Source organism: Oncorhynchus clarkii, chromosome 3 (genome assembly GCF_045791955.1).
Source record: "Oncorhynchus clarkii lewisi isolate Uvic-CL-2024 chromosome 3, UVic_Ocla_1.0, whole genome shotgun sequence".
Classification (NCBI taxonomy): domain Eukaryota; kingdom Metazoa; phylum Chordata; class Actinopteri; order Salmoniformes; family Salmonidae; genus Oncorhynchus; species Oncorhynchus clarkii.
In genome coordinates this window covers 21984565-21999766 of record NC_092149.1, presented here as the reverse complement: position 1 = coordinate 21999766, position 15202 = coordinate 21984565, and the positions used below count along the sequence as shown (strand labels likewise).

General features: G+C 41.6%; 1 protein-coding gene across 1 annotated transcript; it reads right to left on the bottom strand.

Annotated features, from left to right (window-relative positions):
* Window positions 1-1284: 1284 nt before the first annotated feature.
* On the bottom strand, window positions 1285-14869 carry LOC139390816 (pituitary tumor-transforming gene 1 protein-interacting protein-like). Its single transcript, XM_071138219.1, has 7 exons — window positions 14544-14869; window positions 14192-14238; window positions 13368-13476; window positions 9865-9973; window positions 8827-8892; window positions 4632-4678; window positions 1285-1868 (listed from the first exon to the last, which is right to left on the bottom strand). The coding sequence occupies exons 1-7, from the start codon at window positions 14656-14658 to the stop codon at window positions 1819-1821; spliced, it is 543 nt and encodes a 180-aa protein (XP_070994320.1). The 5' UTR covers window positions 14659-14869; the 3' UTR covers window positions 1285-1818.
* Window positions 14870-15202: the final 333 nt, after the last annotated feature.

The following is a 15202-nucleotide window of genomic DNA, read 5'->3' as shown; positions in this document are numbered from 1 at the left end:
ATTTTCAGCTTCAAGGAATTGTGTATGGATCCTTGCAACTTGGGGCCGTGCATTACCATTCTGAAACATGAGGTTAAGGTGGCAATGAATGGCACAACAATGGGCCTCAATCTCATCACGGTATCTCTGCATTCAAATTGCCATCGATAAAATGCAAATTGTATCATTTTGTATAGCTTATACCTGCCTAAATATGTGCACAAAGAGAAATAAGCTTTTTGTGCATATGGAACATTTCAGCTCATGAAACATGAGACCAACACGTACATGTAAAGTTTGTATCTTTGTTCATTGTAGCATTAGCGCAATGACTGCTAGTGAAACTACCTCCAACATCCTTCATACCGGACACAGACATAAAAATGGTATCTACGAGTTCATCTGACTCAGTGGAAGTAGATATAGGGCATCATTGCCTAAATCCCGAAGTATCCCTTTAATGACCAAACTTTCTATAGCAGCGCTGCCATTAAGATGTCAAATGGCTATACAGGGCAGTAAATTGGCTAACACGAGGTCATTATAAGGACAGGCAACCCCATCCAGACATCTGGTAGATTGGGGTGTGAATAAGAAGGGGTGGAGAGGCTGGGACACCTGGGTGTCAAACATCTAATTCCAAAATCATGGGCATTAATACAGAGTTGCTGCTGGGAAGGCTTTCCACTAGATGTTGGAACATTTCTGCGGGGACTTGCTTCCATTCAGCCACAAGAGCATTTGTGAGGTCGGGCGCTGATGTTGGGCGATTAGGCCTGGCTCGCAGTCAGCATTCCAATTCCCCCCAAAGGTGTTTGATGGGCTTTGTGCAAGCCAATCAAGTTCTTCCACACCAATCTTGATGAACCATTTCTGTATGGTCCTCGCTTTGTGCACAAGGGAATTAATCATGCTGAAAAAGGAAAGGGCCTTCCCCCAAACTGTTGCCACAAAGTTGGAAGCACAGAATCGTCTTGAATGTCATTGTATGCTGTAGCATTAAGATTTCCCTTCACTGAAACCAAGGGGCCTAGAATGAACAATGAAAAACAGCCCCAGACCATTATTCCTCCTCCACCAAACTTTAAAGTTGTCACTAAGCATTCAGGTAGATAGCATGCTCCTAGCATCCCCCAAACCCAGATTCATCTGTCAGACTGCCAGATGGTGAGTGATTCATCACTCCAGAGAATGCGTTTCCACTGCTTTAGAGACCAATGGCGGTGAGCTTTACACCACTCCAGACGACACTTGGCATTGCGCATGGTGATCTTAAGCTTGTTGTTAAGTCGCTAAAATTTTACATTTTACTTTGAAAGAAACATTTTATTAGGAAATGTATCAGATTGAGCATAGATTATTATGTTCTTGGTTTATGAAATATATACAAAGCGCAAACGAACTCACAGATATTACAGTAATTTAAAACAAAGGCTCTTTAAATCAGATTTCACAAAAATACAAAGAATGTGCAGAAAGTTAAGAAGCTCCACTCAGTGCCATGTCTCCAACAGCAAACTAAATATTACAGACTTCCTCAAACTTCTTAATCGTATGACAAACGTAACATTTTCTCAAACTGTAAATCGTTTTCATTCAAAACCTAAAATGAATGAATAAAAACTGCATTTAATAATTATAGGCAAAGGTTTGATTTAGATGAATCATGATGATAGACCGGTCTGATATATAGGTGTTTGTGTGTCTCTCAAGAGTAGGGTGTCTCTGCTCTCGAAGCTAAAACAGTCAGCAGGACAGGATGATAGTCAGTCCAAAGAAGGATGGAGCAGAGTAGAGCCATCTGAACAACTTCTCTTCACTCTCACACAGGTTTCTGGTTTACTCATTTTCAAACTTGCTGTATGGGTGGTCAGAGTCAGGGACAAGACCTGTAAAAACAAAGACAGAGAGAAATCAAAAGGAAAGATGGGGAACATTGAAAAACAGTGATTAGAAGCTGTTGGTTTATGGCTGGGCTGTGTAGGGGTTGTACAGAGGCTGGCTGGAGCATAGAGATCCCATTAACCCTCAAAGTTCCAGAATGTGGTCAAAATGGCAACCATATTGGCCAGGGAAAAATCCAAACGAGTCTAATTGGAATGAATGGCAGTAGAGGCATAATCCTGACTTTACATGTGCAGGAAAAAAGTATGGGACGTGATATCGGAAATTGTGTAATAAAATGTTCTACCTAAAATACTGTCAGAATTATAAATACATGGGGTTTATACAAATGTTATGTTTAAATAGCCTCTAAAATATTAACAAGCAGACCACAAATGTCAAATATTTTGTTATCTTGGAAAACTATATGATATTTGTATTTTTTTATTTAACTAGGCAAGTCAGTTAAGAACAAATTCTTATTTACATTGACGGCCTACACCCAAACCTGGACGACGCTGGGCCAAATGTGTGCTGCCATATGGGACTCCCAATCACGGCCGGATGTGATAGAGCCTGGATTCGAACCAGGGACTGTAGTGACCCCTTTTACACTGAGATGCGGTGCCTTAGACCGCTGCGCCACTCGGGAGCCCTAATGATACAATCAGTACTTGTTGTATTTACAACTTGTCTTAGACCTATCATCAACTGATATCAGCCAGTGTATGATGTGGATAGACTGCATTGTTTGAATGGAATGTTGGCAAATTGGTAGTTAAGTTAAAACACTAATGGAATCATTCATCTAAAACGGCCTGGCTAGCTAACAAACAAACATACAGTGCAGATAAATTATTCAAATTCATTATTTTACACAAAATCTTATCACAGCACTGGCAAACCATGGTTGACCAACTCCCTGACAAAACGGCAAAAATGTATCCCATCATAAGAAGGTTCATGTCCATTGTAATACTCTATACAGCTACATTGTCTAGGGGTTGTCCAGAGGCTGCCAAAGGGTTGTCCAGAGGCTGCCAAAGGGTTGTCCAGAGGCTGCCAAGGGGTTGTACAGAGGCTGCCGAGATGGGAATGTGGTGCAGGTCACTAGGTGTTGTTTAATCTCTGAGAATTGACTGAGTGAAAAGGCACACACAGGTAGGATTAACACTTTGTGAGTCTGGTCCTCCTGAAATGCAACAGACGTTGAGTTGACTTCACTCAGACATTAAGCAGAACCTACTCGTACACACACACACACCTCGTTTGAGTAGCAGACAAATGCCAAGCGGTCCCTAATGTACATAGACTTCAGTAAGCAGGAGGCATGTGAAGGAGACCACCATCCATCACTCTGTCATATTGTCCATAAAGAAAATCACAATTGATGTGGAACTGCAACCAATAGTACAGAACCATGTTAACACATACACACACCTAGAGAACGTGAAGGCAATGTATGGAAAGATCTCAAACTTCACAACGCGTCAATAACAGAAATATTCACTGGGAAGATGGAGCAATGGGGGTTCCTGTCTTTCTATGTGCTCTCTAGTCACTTTTCAGAGAGCTTTAGAGTTGTGCTACCCCCCTCTCACACTTAACCAGAAGCAGATGTCTTCATACAACCCCCCCCCCTCCAGTCCCAGGGTCAGAGGCCTAGCATAGAGCAGAGGTCACAGTATCAAGACCCCAGGGACACTCTACCCGGCTTGTCTCATAACTCCCATAATTCCTATAGACTGAAAAATGCCAGTGACTTTCCCAAAATTTCTACATTTTCCAAAAAACCCCCATTGGATAATTCCTGGAATAAGAAGGGAAAAAGCAGGAAGTCCGGGAATCGCACCCGCATTTCAGTCAACCTTGGGACTGACTGCAGTGCTCATATGTCCCATCATTCCTATTCACCCCAGGGAGCCCTCTGCCCTACAGACTGCTGTTCATTCCTAGTCACCTCACCTCTCTGCTCCCCCACTGTCTGGCATACTGAATAAATCAGCTAACCAAGCCTTACGGTTGTTAAAGTATTCCCAATCAAGATACGACCTGAGACAGAGTTGGCCTGTGTTTCTGTATCAATGTTTCAACATGGGGATCTGTGTGTGTTGTGCTGACCTGTACTAACATGCAGACGGTAATGAGATGCCCAGTATCTGACATCCAAAGTGTGACGCATCATGTTAGAATTGATTTAGAGAGACTTGAGGTAGAGTAACCAATATGTGGGCTGCATTGGCTTGCTTTGGGACACGTTCACTACGCTGAATAATGCATTAACGTGACCGAGGATGGAAAGTCAATAAGCAACACCCTAGAAAATATGGAAATGGACGGCCCTATGGATCGAGGACAATGAACGCTGAATGCTCATCCCATTACGCCCAAGTTAAGCACATCAGGTCACAGAACAGTAAGAGGCTTGTAAATGTAAAGTCTCAGAAGACTTTCATATCATGTGAAGAAGAGCAAGGTCATTGGGTCAGGTTATATGAGGAGGTGTATCTTGGGTCTAATTGCATAAGAGGTTAGAGGGAGTCCTTGGTTCATATTAGATTCACGATAAGTTGCTAGTAAAAAGTTGAGACATAGCATTGTATACATTTATGTAGTTCTGTCCTTGAGCTGTTCTGTATCACGTTTCATGTTGTGTGTGGACCCCAGGAAGAGTAGCTGATGCTATGGCAACAGTTAATGTGGATCATAAAAAAATTGCTAAAATAATGATATTTAACTTCTATACATGTAGCGAGGGAGATACGTACCATACTTCTTGCGGATGTCATCATGCCTCACCTTCCTCTCCACCTTCCTGTCAGAGTAGAGGACAACGCTAGTCATGTTCTATCACACAGTAACATGACAATAAGCAACACTGGAACATGTAATAAACCGCTAACAGAAGAACACAGCGCAGGATAATGAACATTAGGAAATGATTTATAAAGTCTTCTCAGTCAGTACTTCTGGGTAATGTAGGATTCATAAAGTCTTCTCAGTCAGTACTTCTGGGTAATGTAGGATTTATAAAGTCTTCTCAGTCAGTACTTCTGGGTAATGTAGGATTTATAAAGTCTTCTCAGTCAGTACTTCTGGGTAATGTAGGAATTATAAAGTCTTCTCAGTCAGTACTTCTGGGTAATGAAGGATTTATAAAGTCTTCTCAGTCAGTACTTCTGGGTAATGAAGGATTTATAAAGTCTTCTCAGTCAGTACTTCTGGGTAATGTAGGATTCATAAAGTATTCTCAGTCAGTACTTCTGGGTAATGTAGGATTTATAAAGTCTTCAGTCAGTACTTCTGGGTAATGTAGAATTTATAAAGTCTTCTCAGTCAGTACTTCTGGGGAATGTAGGATTTATAAAGTCTTCTCAGTCAGTACTTCTGGGGAATGTAGGATTTATAAAGTCTTCTCAGTCAGTACTTCTGGGTAATGTAGGATTCATAAAGTCTTCTCAGTCAGTACTTCTGGGTAATGAAGGATTTATAAAGTCTTCTCAGTCAGTACTTCTGGGTAATGTAGGATTCATAAAGTCTTCTCAGTCAGTACTTCTGGGTAATGTAGGATTTATAAAGTCTTCTCAGTCAGTACTTCTGGGTAATGTAGGATTTATAAAGTCTTCTCAGTCAGTACTTCTGGGTAATGTAGGAATTATAAAGTCTTCTCAGTCAGTACTTCTGGGTAATGAAGGATTTATAAAGTCTTCTCAGTCAGTACTTCTGGGTAATGAAGGATTTATAAAGTCTTCTCAGTCAGTACTTCTGGGTAATGTAGGATTCATAAAGTATTCTCAGTCAGTACTTCTGGGTAATGTAGGATTTATAAAGTCTTCTCAGTCAGTACTTCTGGGTAATGTAGAATTTATAAAGTCTTCTCAGTCAGTACTTCTGGGTAATGAAGGATTTATAAAGTCTTCTCAGTCAGTACTTCTGGGTAATGAAGGATTTATAAAGTCTTCTCAGTCAGTACTTCTGGGGAATGTAGGATTTATAAAGTCTTCTCAGTCAGTACTTCTGGGTAATGTAGGATTCATAAAGTCTTCTCAGTCAGTACTTCTGGGTAATGTAGGATTTATAAAGTCTTCTCAGTCAGTACTTCTGGGTAATGAAGGATTTATAAAGTCTTCTCAGTCAGAACTTCTGGGCAATGTAGGATTTATAAAGTCTTCTCAGTCAGTACTTCTGGGTAATGAAGGAGATTGTGAATACAAGCCTCATACTTTATAAACCACCAGTCAGTGAGCACTGTTACATGCACACAATCATACGATTATTGAGGATAGTCAGATTAATATAATAGTTTGTTTTAAACGTTGACATGTCTTGCAAGAAGAACGATTTCCCAAATAATCCTTACATGGACACATCTGAACGAGACATTTGATAAATGCAGAAAATCGCCAAACAAAATAAAATTCTACCACAGCGACCATGTTATTTTTTCAAAGACTATTTGATTCTGAGGACATATAAAGTTTATATGTAAAAAGCATACGTTTAACTTGTCCAAACTCACGTCACTCGTGCATAAGAGGGAGGCTTGTGCTACCGGTGCTGGCACGTGCAGATCAATTACACCGATGGAACACGGACGAAGCTGTTTACATGCCCTAATAATTCCAGAGATTGCGTAGAAAACCAGGTGTTATAATCGGCGTATGCTTACTTCGATGTAGACCGTATGCTGATTAAGCTAAGCAGACTAAGGTGTTTACATGACTATTGCCATACTTGGCCTACTGCCATAATCCCTTTAATATCCAATTATTATTGTGCATGTAAACGTACTCAGTCAGTGGGTGTTTCTGCTAAACTTGTTACATGTTGTTTCACACTGCTGCTTTTAGCACCTCAGCTTTCTCACCAGTGACACTTCACAGTTGCTGCACCATACTCCCCAGCCTCCTCAGAGGAGCCCTGCTTAATGGAAGAACTTTGCCCAAGCTGCAAATACCTTATCAAGTCAACTAATGGAATGCAGTCGTGGAGATATGAAATATGGTTGTCAAAAGCAATCAATAACAAAAGTGGCATCTATATCTGTCCTCTACAAACCAAAAGTTGACTCCACCCTCCATCTTGCTGAACGAAGCTGCCATGCCTTAAAGTGGCATCTATATCTGTCCTCTACAAACCAAAAGTTGACTCCACCCTCCATCTTGCTGAACGAAGCTGCCATGCCTTAAAGTGGCATCTATATCTGTCCTCTACAAACCAAAAGTTGACTCTACCCTCCATCTTGCTGAACGAAGCTGCCATGCCTTAAAGTGGCAGCATTAAGCCTTTAGACATCTGACATTATTTAAGGCGGCTTTAGTGTCATTGTTTACCTCCCCATGGCCCCTGATAGAGGCTCGTAAACAACAAGACGCTGTGTTTTACACCGACATGGCCAGCAGTAGGTGAAATACGAGCAAAGGGCAGGCTGAGGAGCCTGCCACCCAGCCATCGCTCTAACTTTATGGGGGACACAAAGGAGGCAGGGAGGGGAGGTGGTTGTGATTGTTTTGTTGGCCCCTCCAGGGACGTAAATTCACTGGGTCCCCAGTGGCAGTCCCACACAAAGAAATACATTATAAATCAGTCTGGGCTCTTTAATGCCAGGTAGTGATCTGGGGAGCAGCAACCAGTGGAGGCAGGCAGGCTGAGAGGCAGAGAGGAGCAGAGGCTGTCCTGACCACCATCCGTCTCCCCCACCTCCCTCCCTCCCGCTCAGCTGACTGACTCCCACATAACCATGCACGAAGGCAACAAGTGAGCGACCGGTAGAAAATGAAAAAGAGCGAAAGGGATGAATACAATCTCAAAGACTCAAGTGCACTCTGTCTTTCTAAACTCGCTCTCTAACGCCGTCTTAGACCTCCCAAAACCCCTTGGTTTGATAACCTAAACCCTGTGTATTTCAATGGGACATTCCCCAACATAGAGATACAGTAAAAGTCGGTGGAGTCTGGATGGTGGGGATGTGGTAACTTATGTCTGTTTAGTTGTTCTGTAGAATGTTTCCCATCTGTGGCTCAGATGACAGAGGGCCCATAGCTCTTAGCTGTGCCCTAACCTCTCCATCTGCAGACTCCGGGGATGTGCTGTAAACTCTCTAGAGGTTCCCTCCTCTCCCATGGTGCCTAAAACAGGTCTGGGTCCTCTGTTCCCATCAGAACACCAACACTGTCTATGTAGGTCAGTACACTAACACTATGGTGGTTTGATCCACATCAGGAACTGACTGAGTGAATATACTCTACATTCCCTGGTTTGATAGAACAAAGGTTCACAGAGGTTGGTTTAATTCAGAAACACACAGTGAGCCAAGACTCCCCAGTACACCACGCAGCATGTGACATGATAAACTTACTGTACCGACTGTCTTTCTGCATGACTGACTGCTCACTACGTTAAACAACACATCAAGAAATACTCGGTGGATGACAGGCGGGAAAAAAGGTAAAGAAAGGCTGAAACATTTATGTGAAGGGAGTGATTCAGTGTAGGAGGAAGAGTGGCTCAGAATCCCATTTCTACCACTACACTATGTAGTGGCACGTTCTATATTCAACACACACTTATCAAAGTGCAGCTGCTGAAGACTAAGAGCTGGAATCAGTGATTACAATCCTCTCGGTTGGTGTTTGGGGATACACACACACACAGTATTTCTCCTGGGGACGGTGCTGCTTGAAGAGCCGCAGGCACAGCTCACCAACTGTTCAAATCCCCAACCCTGACAGAGAACGTCTCCATAGATGATCACCAACAACAGAGTAGAAAACTCTGAATCTGACTAGGTAGCTGTGGGAAGTGGTTTCGATAATTGAAACAGATACAAGCACCTCCCCAAAAATCTAAGCAACTAACAGTGTGGGCTCACACAAATCATTGTGTTGATAAAATGGGGCATCCTTTAGTAGTGGGTTGAAAGCCAGTGTGAAGCAGAGGGTGCGATAACTAATGAATCCGTACCGTTCATCAGCACGCTGTCTGATCTCCTCTCTCTTCCTGGCAAACCTCTCCTCATCTCTGTCTGGCCTGGTGAGACAGAGACACAGGCAGCGTTACAATCACCTTGAAACATCACGTTCTACAGACATAGACACACCAGCACAGATTGGTCTGAGAACACACTTTCCTTGTACAGTATATTATATGATATACTTTGTCTCCAAGTGGAAATGAGACTTAGTATTCCTTGTCAACAATAACACTGTTAAGATCTGTTGTATAGAACAGCTGTTGCTTTTTACTTTGCATAGATGCTGCCAACAAGAAGGAATCCTATATCCTGTTATTCTGCTGCTTGTGTTTTAACGCAAAAAGTGAGGCTGCTGTTGCGTGAGCTTGGAAAGGGGAGAGGTTCTGACAGGTGAGAGGTTCTGCTGGGGAAACGAGAGAGGTGTCATCTTTGTTAATTGGATGTAATCTTAAAATGGAACAAATCATTATGCCAATATATGCAGAGGCATTCCAATGATTGGGAGGTGAGAAATATGAACTGTGTGGAATTTCATTTCGGACAGACATGTTGTTTCCTCTTCACGGTCTTCATGTTTAGTTAGGATAGATGATTGAGATGCACAGAGCGGCTGCATTTAAAGGGCTGCCAATCAGGGTGTCAGGCCAGCAAGCATTTGATTGACATGCCGTTTTAAAACATTCCACTTTGTAGTGACAGTTTCTTCTTCCTTCCTCCTAGCGTTGCATAACAAGCAGGGCAGGCTCAGCATCCAAACCTGGTTTAATAAAAGGGTATAACCACTGTACATGGATTGTGTATGTTAATAGAGATTTGCAATGGAATAATCTGATGTTGGATGTAACAAAGGATATGCGGAATATCAGCACATTTATGAGGAGTCTGAGGTATTGAAAGACATGGTTAGAGTGGAGGTTTTTCCTAGGATTATGAACAAGACTGATTGATAAAGCCCTTGCCATTCTTTGCAAGTTTGCCTTAACATTAGGCTAGACAGGGCAATTTGGTGACATCACTTCCTGTCTTACCCTGATTGACGTTTCTTGCAGCAACAGCAGCAGCAGCAACAGACTGTGATGCTGATGATAATGGTCCCGCCTAACACTGCCATGGCGATGATCAGGGCCTCGAAGTTCACTGGAACAGAGAAAAGGTCAAGGGTCAAGATATGAACAAATAACATGCTTCAAAGTTATTTTAATTTTAAGTTAATTTCACAACACACTATCCTTTATCAAGGATGAAGAGAACATTTAATTATTAATGTGATTATGCATTTATTCTATCAATATGTAGGTATATGACTAATAAACCCATGAGGAATCAAACCGATCCAAATGAGGGGTGCACAGACTGCACTGATACTGATTAGTTGAGAAAGTCAGATATGCAGTATTATTTAATAAGCCTGAGCAGTACCAGCCTGTGATTGAGCGATATGAAAGGCTCAGTTTTGGCACTCAGACTACAAATTCAACAATGCACCTTTGTTAGACAATACTGCCACCTGCTGGTGTGTTTTTCAAATTACAAGTGGGATTTTATGTCAAGATTTTTGTACTTGCTCGATTTGGTTTGGACAAAAGAAATGTTGGTCAAGAATTGTAGCATAATATTCTTCTTACCTTTAGGTTTTGAATGCATCAGTCACAAGTTCAGAAGGCTTTTTAAACTGATTAGTAACTAGTTTGGACAAAGACGGTTGTTTCCAGATTCTCATGTCATAAAACATTGCATTCTCAATTAAATATGCCAATATTTGTGGCAGGGAGATTTTTTTACAAAACAAAATGATAGATCTCTTCTTTTATTATGAAAATACTGTGGAATGTATGATATTCCTTAGTATCTAGCCCTGGAATCTAACCTCGTGCTCAGAAACCAGCCAGACACCCCATGCTGTTGTCATCTGTGGCCCAGAGGCCTATGATCAGAACCCCAGCAGGCTGCTCCAGCAGGCAGCCACAGTGTGTGTGTGTGTTTGTGTGGATCAGTCAGTGGGGTGGCTCTAATCAACACAGAACAGCCAGAGGGGGCAGGCTGTCTGACTGACATCTACTAGGCCTGAATGAGCCACAGCCTGTTCACCCCGCTACCATCTAGAAAGCGGAGACATTACAGGTGCATCAAAGCTGGGATCGAGAGAATGAAAAACAGCTTCTATCTCCAGGCCATCAGACTGCCAAATAGTCACCACTAGCCGGCCTCCGCCCAGTAACCTACCCTGAACCTTAGTCACTGTTACTTGCCAGCTACCACTAAGTACTCTACCCTGCACCTTACAGACTGCTGCCTTATGTACATAGTCAATGAACACTGGTCACTTTAATCATGTTTCCATACTGCACACCTGGATTGTACAATATTTGCACATTATTATTTTAAAAAATGATTCAAGCTCTGTTAAGTTGGTTGTTGATCATTGCTAGACAGCCATTTAAGTCTTGCCATAAGATTTAAGCCGATTTAAGTGAAAGCTGTAACTGGGCCACTCAGGAACATTCAATGTTGTCTTGGTAAGCAACTCCAGTGTACAATGAGTGTATAAAACATTAGGAATACATAGTCCGACCAGCTATGATCCCTTATTGATGTGACTTGATAAATCCACTTCAAATCAGTGTAGATGAAGGGGAGGAGACAGGTTAAAGAATATTTTTTAAGCCTTGAGACAATTGGAGACATGGATTGTGTATGTGCACCATTCAGATGGAGAAAGGGCAAGAGAAAAGACTTAAGTGCGTTTGAACGGGGTATGGTAGTAGGTGCCAGGCTACCGGTTTGTGTCAAGAATTGCAACTCTGCTGTTTTTTTTTTTTCACGCTCAACAGTTTCCTGTGTGAATCAAGAGTGGTGGTCCATCAGCCAAAGGACATCCAGTCAACTTGACATCTGTGGGAGGTATCCGAGTCAACATGGTCCAGCATTCCTGTGGAACACTTTCGAAACCTTGTAGAGTCCATGCACAGACTAATTGGGGCTGTTCTGAGGGGAAACCGGGGTTTGTTCCTAATGTTTTAGGAAGGTGTTGTTCTTAATGTTTTCTACACTCAGTGTGTTTTAGGTTATTGTCTTGCTGAAAGGTGAATTCATATCCTAGTATCTGGTGGAAACAGACAGACAGGGTTTCTTCTAGGATTTTGTCTGTGCTTAGCTCCATTCTGTTTATTTTTTTAATCCTGAAACACTGACCCAGCCTTAACGATTACAAGCATACCCATAACATGATGCAGCCACCACTATGCTTGAAAATATGGAGTGGTACCTATTAATGTGTTGTACTGGGTTTGCCCCAAACACAACACTTTGCATTCAGGGCAAAACGTGAATTGCTTTGCCTTATTTCTTTCACTATTACTTTGTTGCCTTGTTACAAACACAATGCATGTTTTGGAATATTTTTTATTCTGTACAGACTTCCTTCTTTTCACTCCGTCAAAACAGTATGTGGAGTAACTACTGTACAATGTTGTTGAACCACCCTCAGTTTTCCTATCACAGCCATTAAACCCTAACTGTTTTCAAGTCACTGAACAGTTTCCAACCTCTCAGGCAACTGAGTTAGGAAGCACTCCTGTCTCTTTATAGTGACTGGGTATGTTGATACGCCACCGAAAGTGTAATTAATAACTTCAAGTTCAAAAGGGATATTCAATGTCTGCTTTTTATTTTGACCTATCTACCAATAGGTGCCCTTCTTTGTGAGGCATTGGAAAATCGCCCTGGTTTTTGTGGTTGAATCTGTGTTTGAAAGTCACTGCTCGACCATACAGATAAGTGCATGTGTGCGGTACCGAGATGAGGTGGTCATTGAAAAAAAGGGTTAAACACTCTAATTACACATTGACATTATGGGGTATTGTGTGTAGGCCAGTGACAAAATCTCAGCCTTTAACAAACACAACCAAATGTAGAAAAGTCAAGGGATGTGAATACTTTCTCAGCAGCCAGTTTATTAGGAACACCACCCAGTTCACAAAAATGGATTGCTCCTACAGACAGTGAGTCACGTGGCAGTGGCTTACAATAACGCAGGCAGACAGGCAGAGGCATTCCGTTACTGTTCGAATGTTACAATGGGAAAAACAAGTGACCTAAGCGACTTTGAGCTTGGTATGATCGTCAGTGCCAAGCATCCCCTTTTCCAGTATCTCAGAAACTGCCCTGCCTCCTGGGCTTTACACACACACAGCAGTGTCTAGGGTTTACAGAGAATAATGCAACAAAAAAAACATCCAGTCAGCAGTAGTTCAGATGTACTATTATGTATTAATCTGACTGTTGCTATATTGACCTGAACAGACACCCAACAAAGCATGTGGCCCGCCATGGGCTGATGTGGGTACAGGGCAGGCTTTTGTTCTAGCAAAGCATTAACACACTTGATTACACTAATCCATGTCTAAATCGAACACAACAATAAGTTGATTAGTACAATCAGGTGTGTTCTTGCTCGGGTGGGACTAAATCCTGCACCCACATCAGATCGTCTAATGGGAGGTCCCATCGTGTAAAACTTAATTTCACTCACCCCAACACACTCCCCATCGTGCCTGTGACAGTTTACACACTGCAGGCGGAGGCAGAATGTAGCTCACTGGGTAGTCTGTGCAGGTGTCGTTGGTCATGCACCACAGGCACTGAGAAAAGACAAGACACTCATCATTAGCCTAGTACTTCAATTCTCAAAGAGTTGATATGCGCAGGATCACCTATTCCCAGCCTTCACCCATGTCCTTGACTGTGTCCATAATTTAATGTATTAATATTAGTGATTGGGGGTGGGGAATTCATAATTACATATCAAGATATTATTTTTGACAATATATCATATTGCATTGTTTTCACAATATCACTATATTACTTTTGAACTAGTTGGCTGAACCTACAGCAAAACTCCAGTATTTTTCCTTCAAAGTGTTCTCCATCTTTTTAAATTGGTAGCCAATTTGTTTACAGCACTTTTATTTAGATGACTGATCAAAACTTGTTTTCTCATGTCTCTCTCTTGTCCCTCTGCAGCAGTGCGCAATATGTTTGGAACATCGAATCGCAATACATATGGAATAATGAGAATCACCAATATATATCGTATCGGCATCTAAGTTTCGTAATATCGTATGGTGAAGTCCCTATCAATTCTCTGCCTTTATTTATAGAGTAACTTAAATGGATTCATACATTACTTTCAATGATGTGACCCTTGTACAAAATGGTACAAATTAACTAATACACATATACATATATATATATATATACTGTTTTATTGAACATAGCTTGAGTGCTATAGTTAGTAGCCAAGGCTATAATGTATACGCTTTACAAATAGGAAGTGTTACATAATATTCTGCTTACCTTTGGGTTTTGAATGCATGAGTCACATGTTGAGAAGGCTTTGCAAGCTGAAATGAAAGGACATGTGTGTTCTTATTTGCATTCAGTAAGTCTAAGCTGTGCCATGCTTAAAACTAGGCTAAGTCGCCATACTGTCTACAATTGTGCATGTCACACCAACTCAAAGTTTATGATTTTTGCTAACCTAGCAAGCTAACGTTAGCTGATGACGCATTTCAGTTCTAGTTAGCTAGCTAGCCATCGAGACCTTACAAGTGACAAAATACAAACAAATAAATGAAACGAGCAATGACAACACTGAATCATGCTGTTGATACATTTCGTAGCCAAAAATGTAGGAATAGTATCTTACAATTCAATGGCGTTGGCGTAGTACTAGTGAGACATTCTGCTCGGCTAACGAGGACACAGGTTACAGTCACAACAACAAGCAATGAGCTCATGATTCCTCTCTCTGTTTTATTCATGTTACGATGCTATGTTGAAATACTCTATCTAGCTACACGTTCACTTTCTAAAACAAGCAAAAACGTAACTCCTGGAGTTGCCAAGACCAAGCTAGCAAATAATCTAAACAAACGAGTTACTTCCTGGTTCTCCCCTAGGTTGAAGATACTTTTCAAAAGGATGAAGAAGAATACACTTTTCAAAAGGATGAAGAAGAACATACTGACACCTACTGCAGTGCAGGGCGCAGTACAAGCGAGAGTGCTCACATTATCCACCAGGTTGCGGTACAACACCATCAGTTTGGTACCTGCAGAGGAATACAATATGACTTGCATTTGTCATAGAAATAGTCAGGGTAACTATCAAAACAGTTTCCCATTGAGACCTCACAAGGGCGAGAACTCATTTCCGTTGTCAGATTTAATATGATTTTATGTAGTTAGACTCCATGCCAATAAAGCCTTTTGATGTCATTTAATTGAGAGAGATAAAGGTCATATGTATCTAATTCGAGTCTAATCTGGGTGACCTTCCCACCTTGCACGCATTCACCACAGTGGT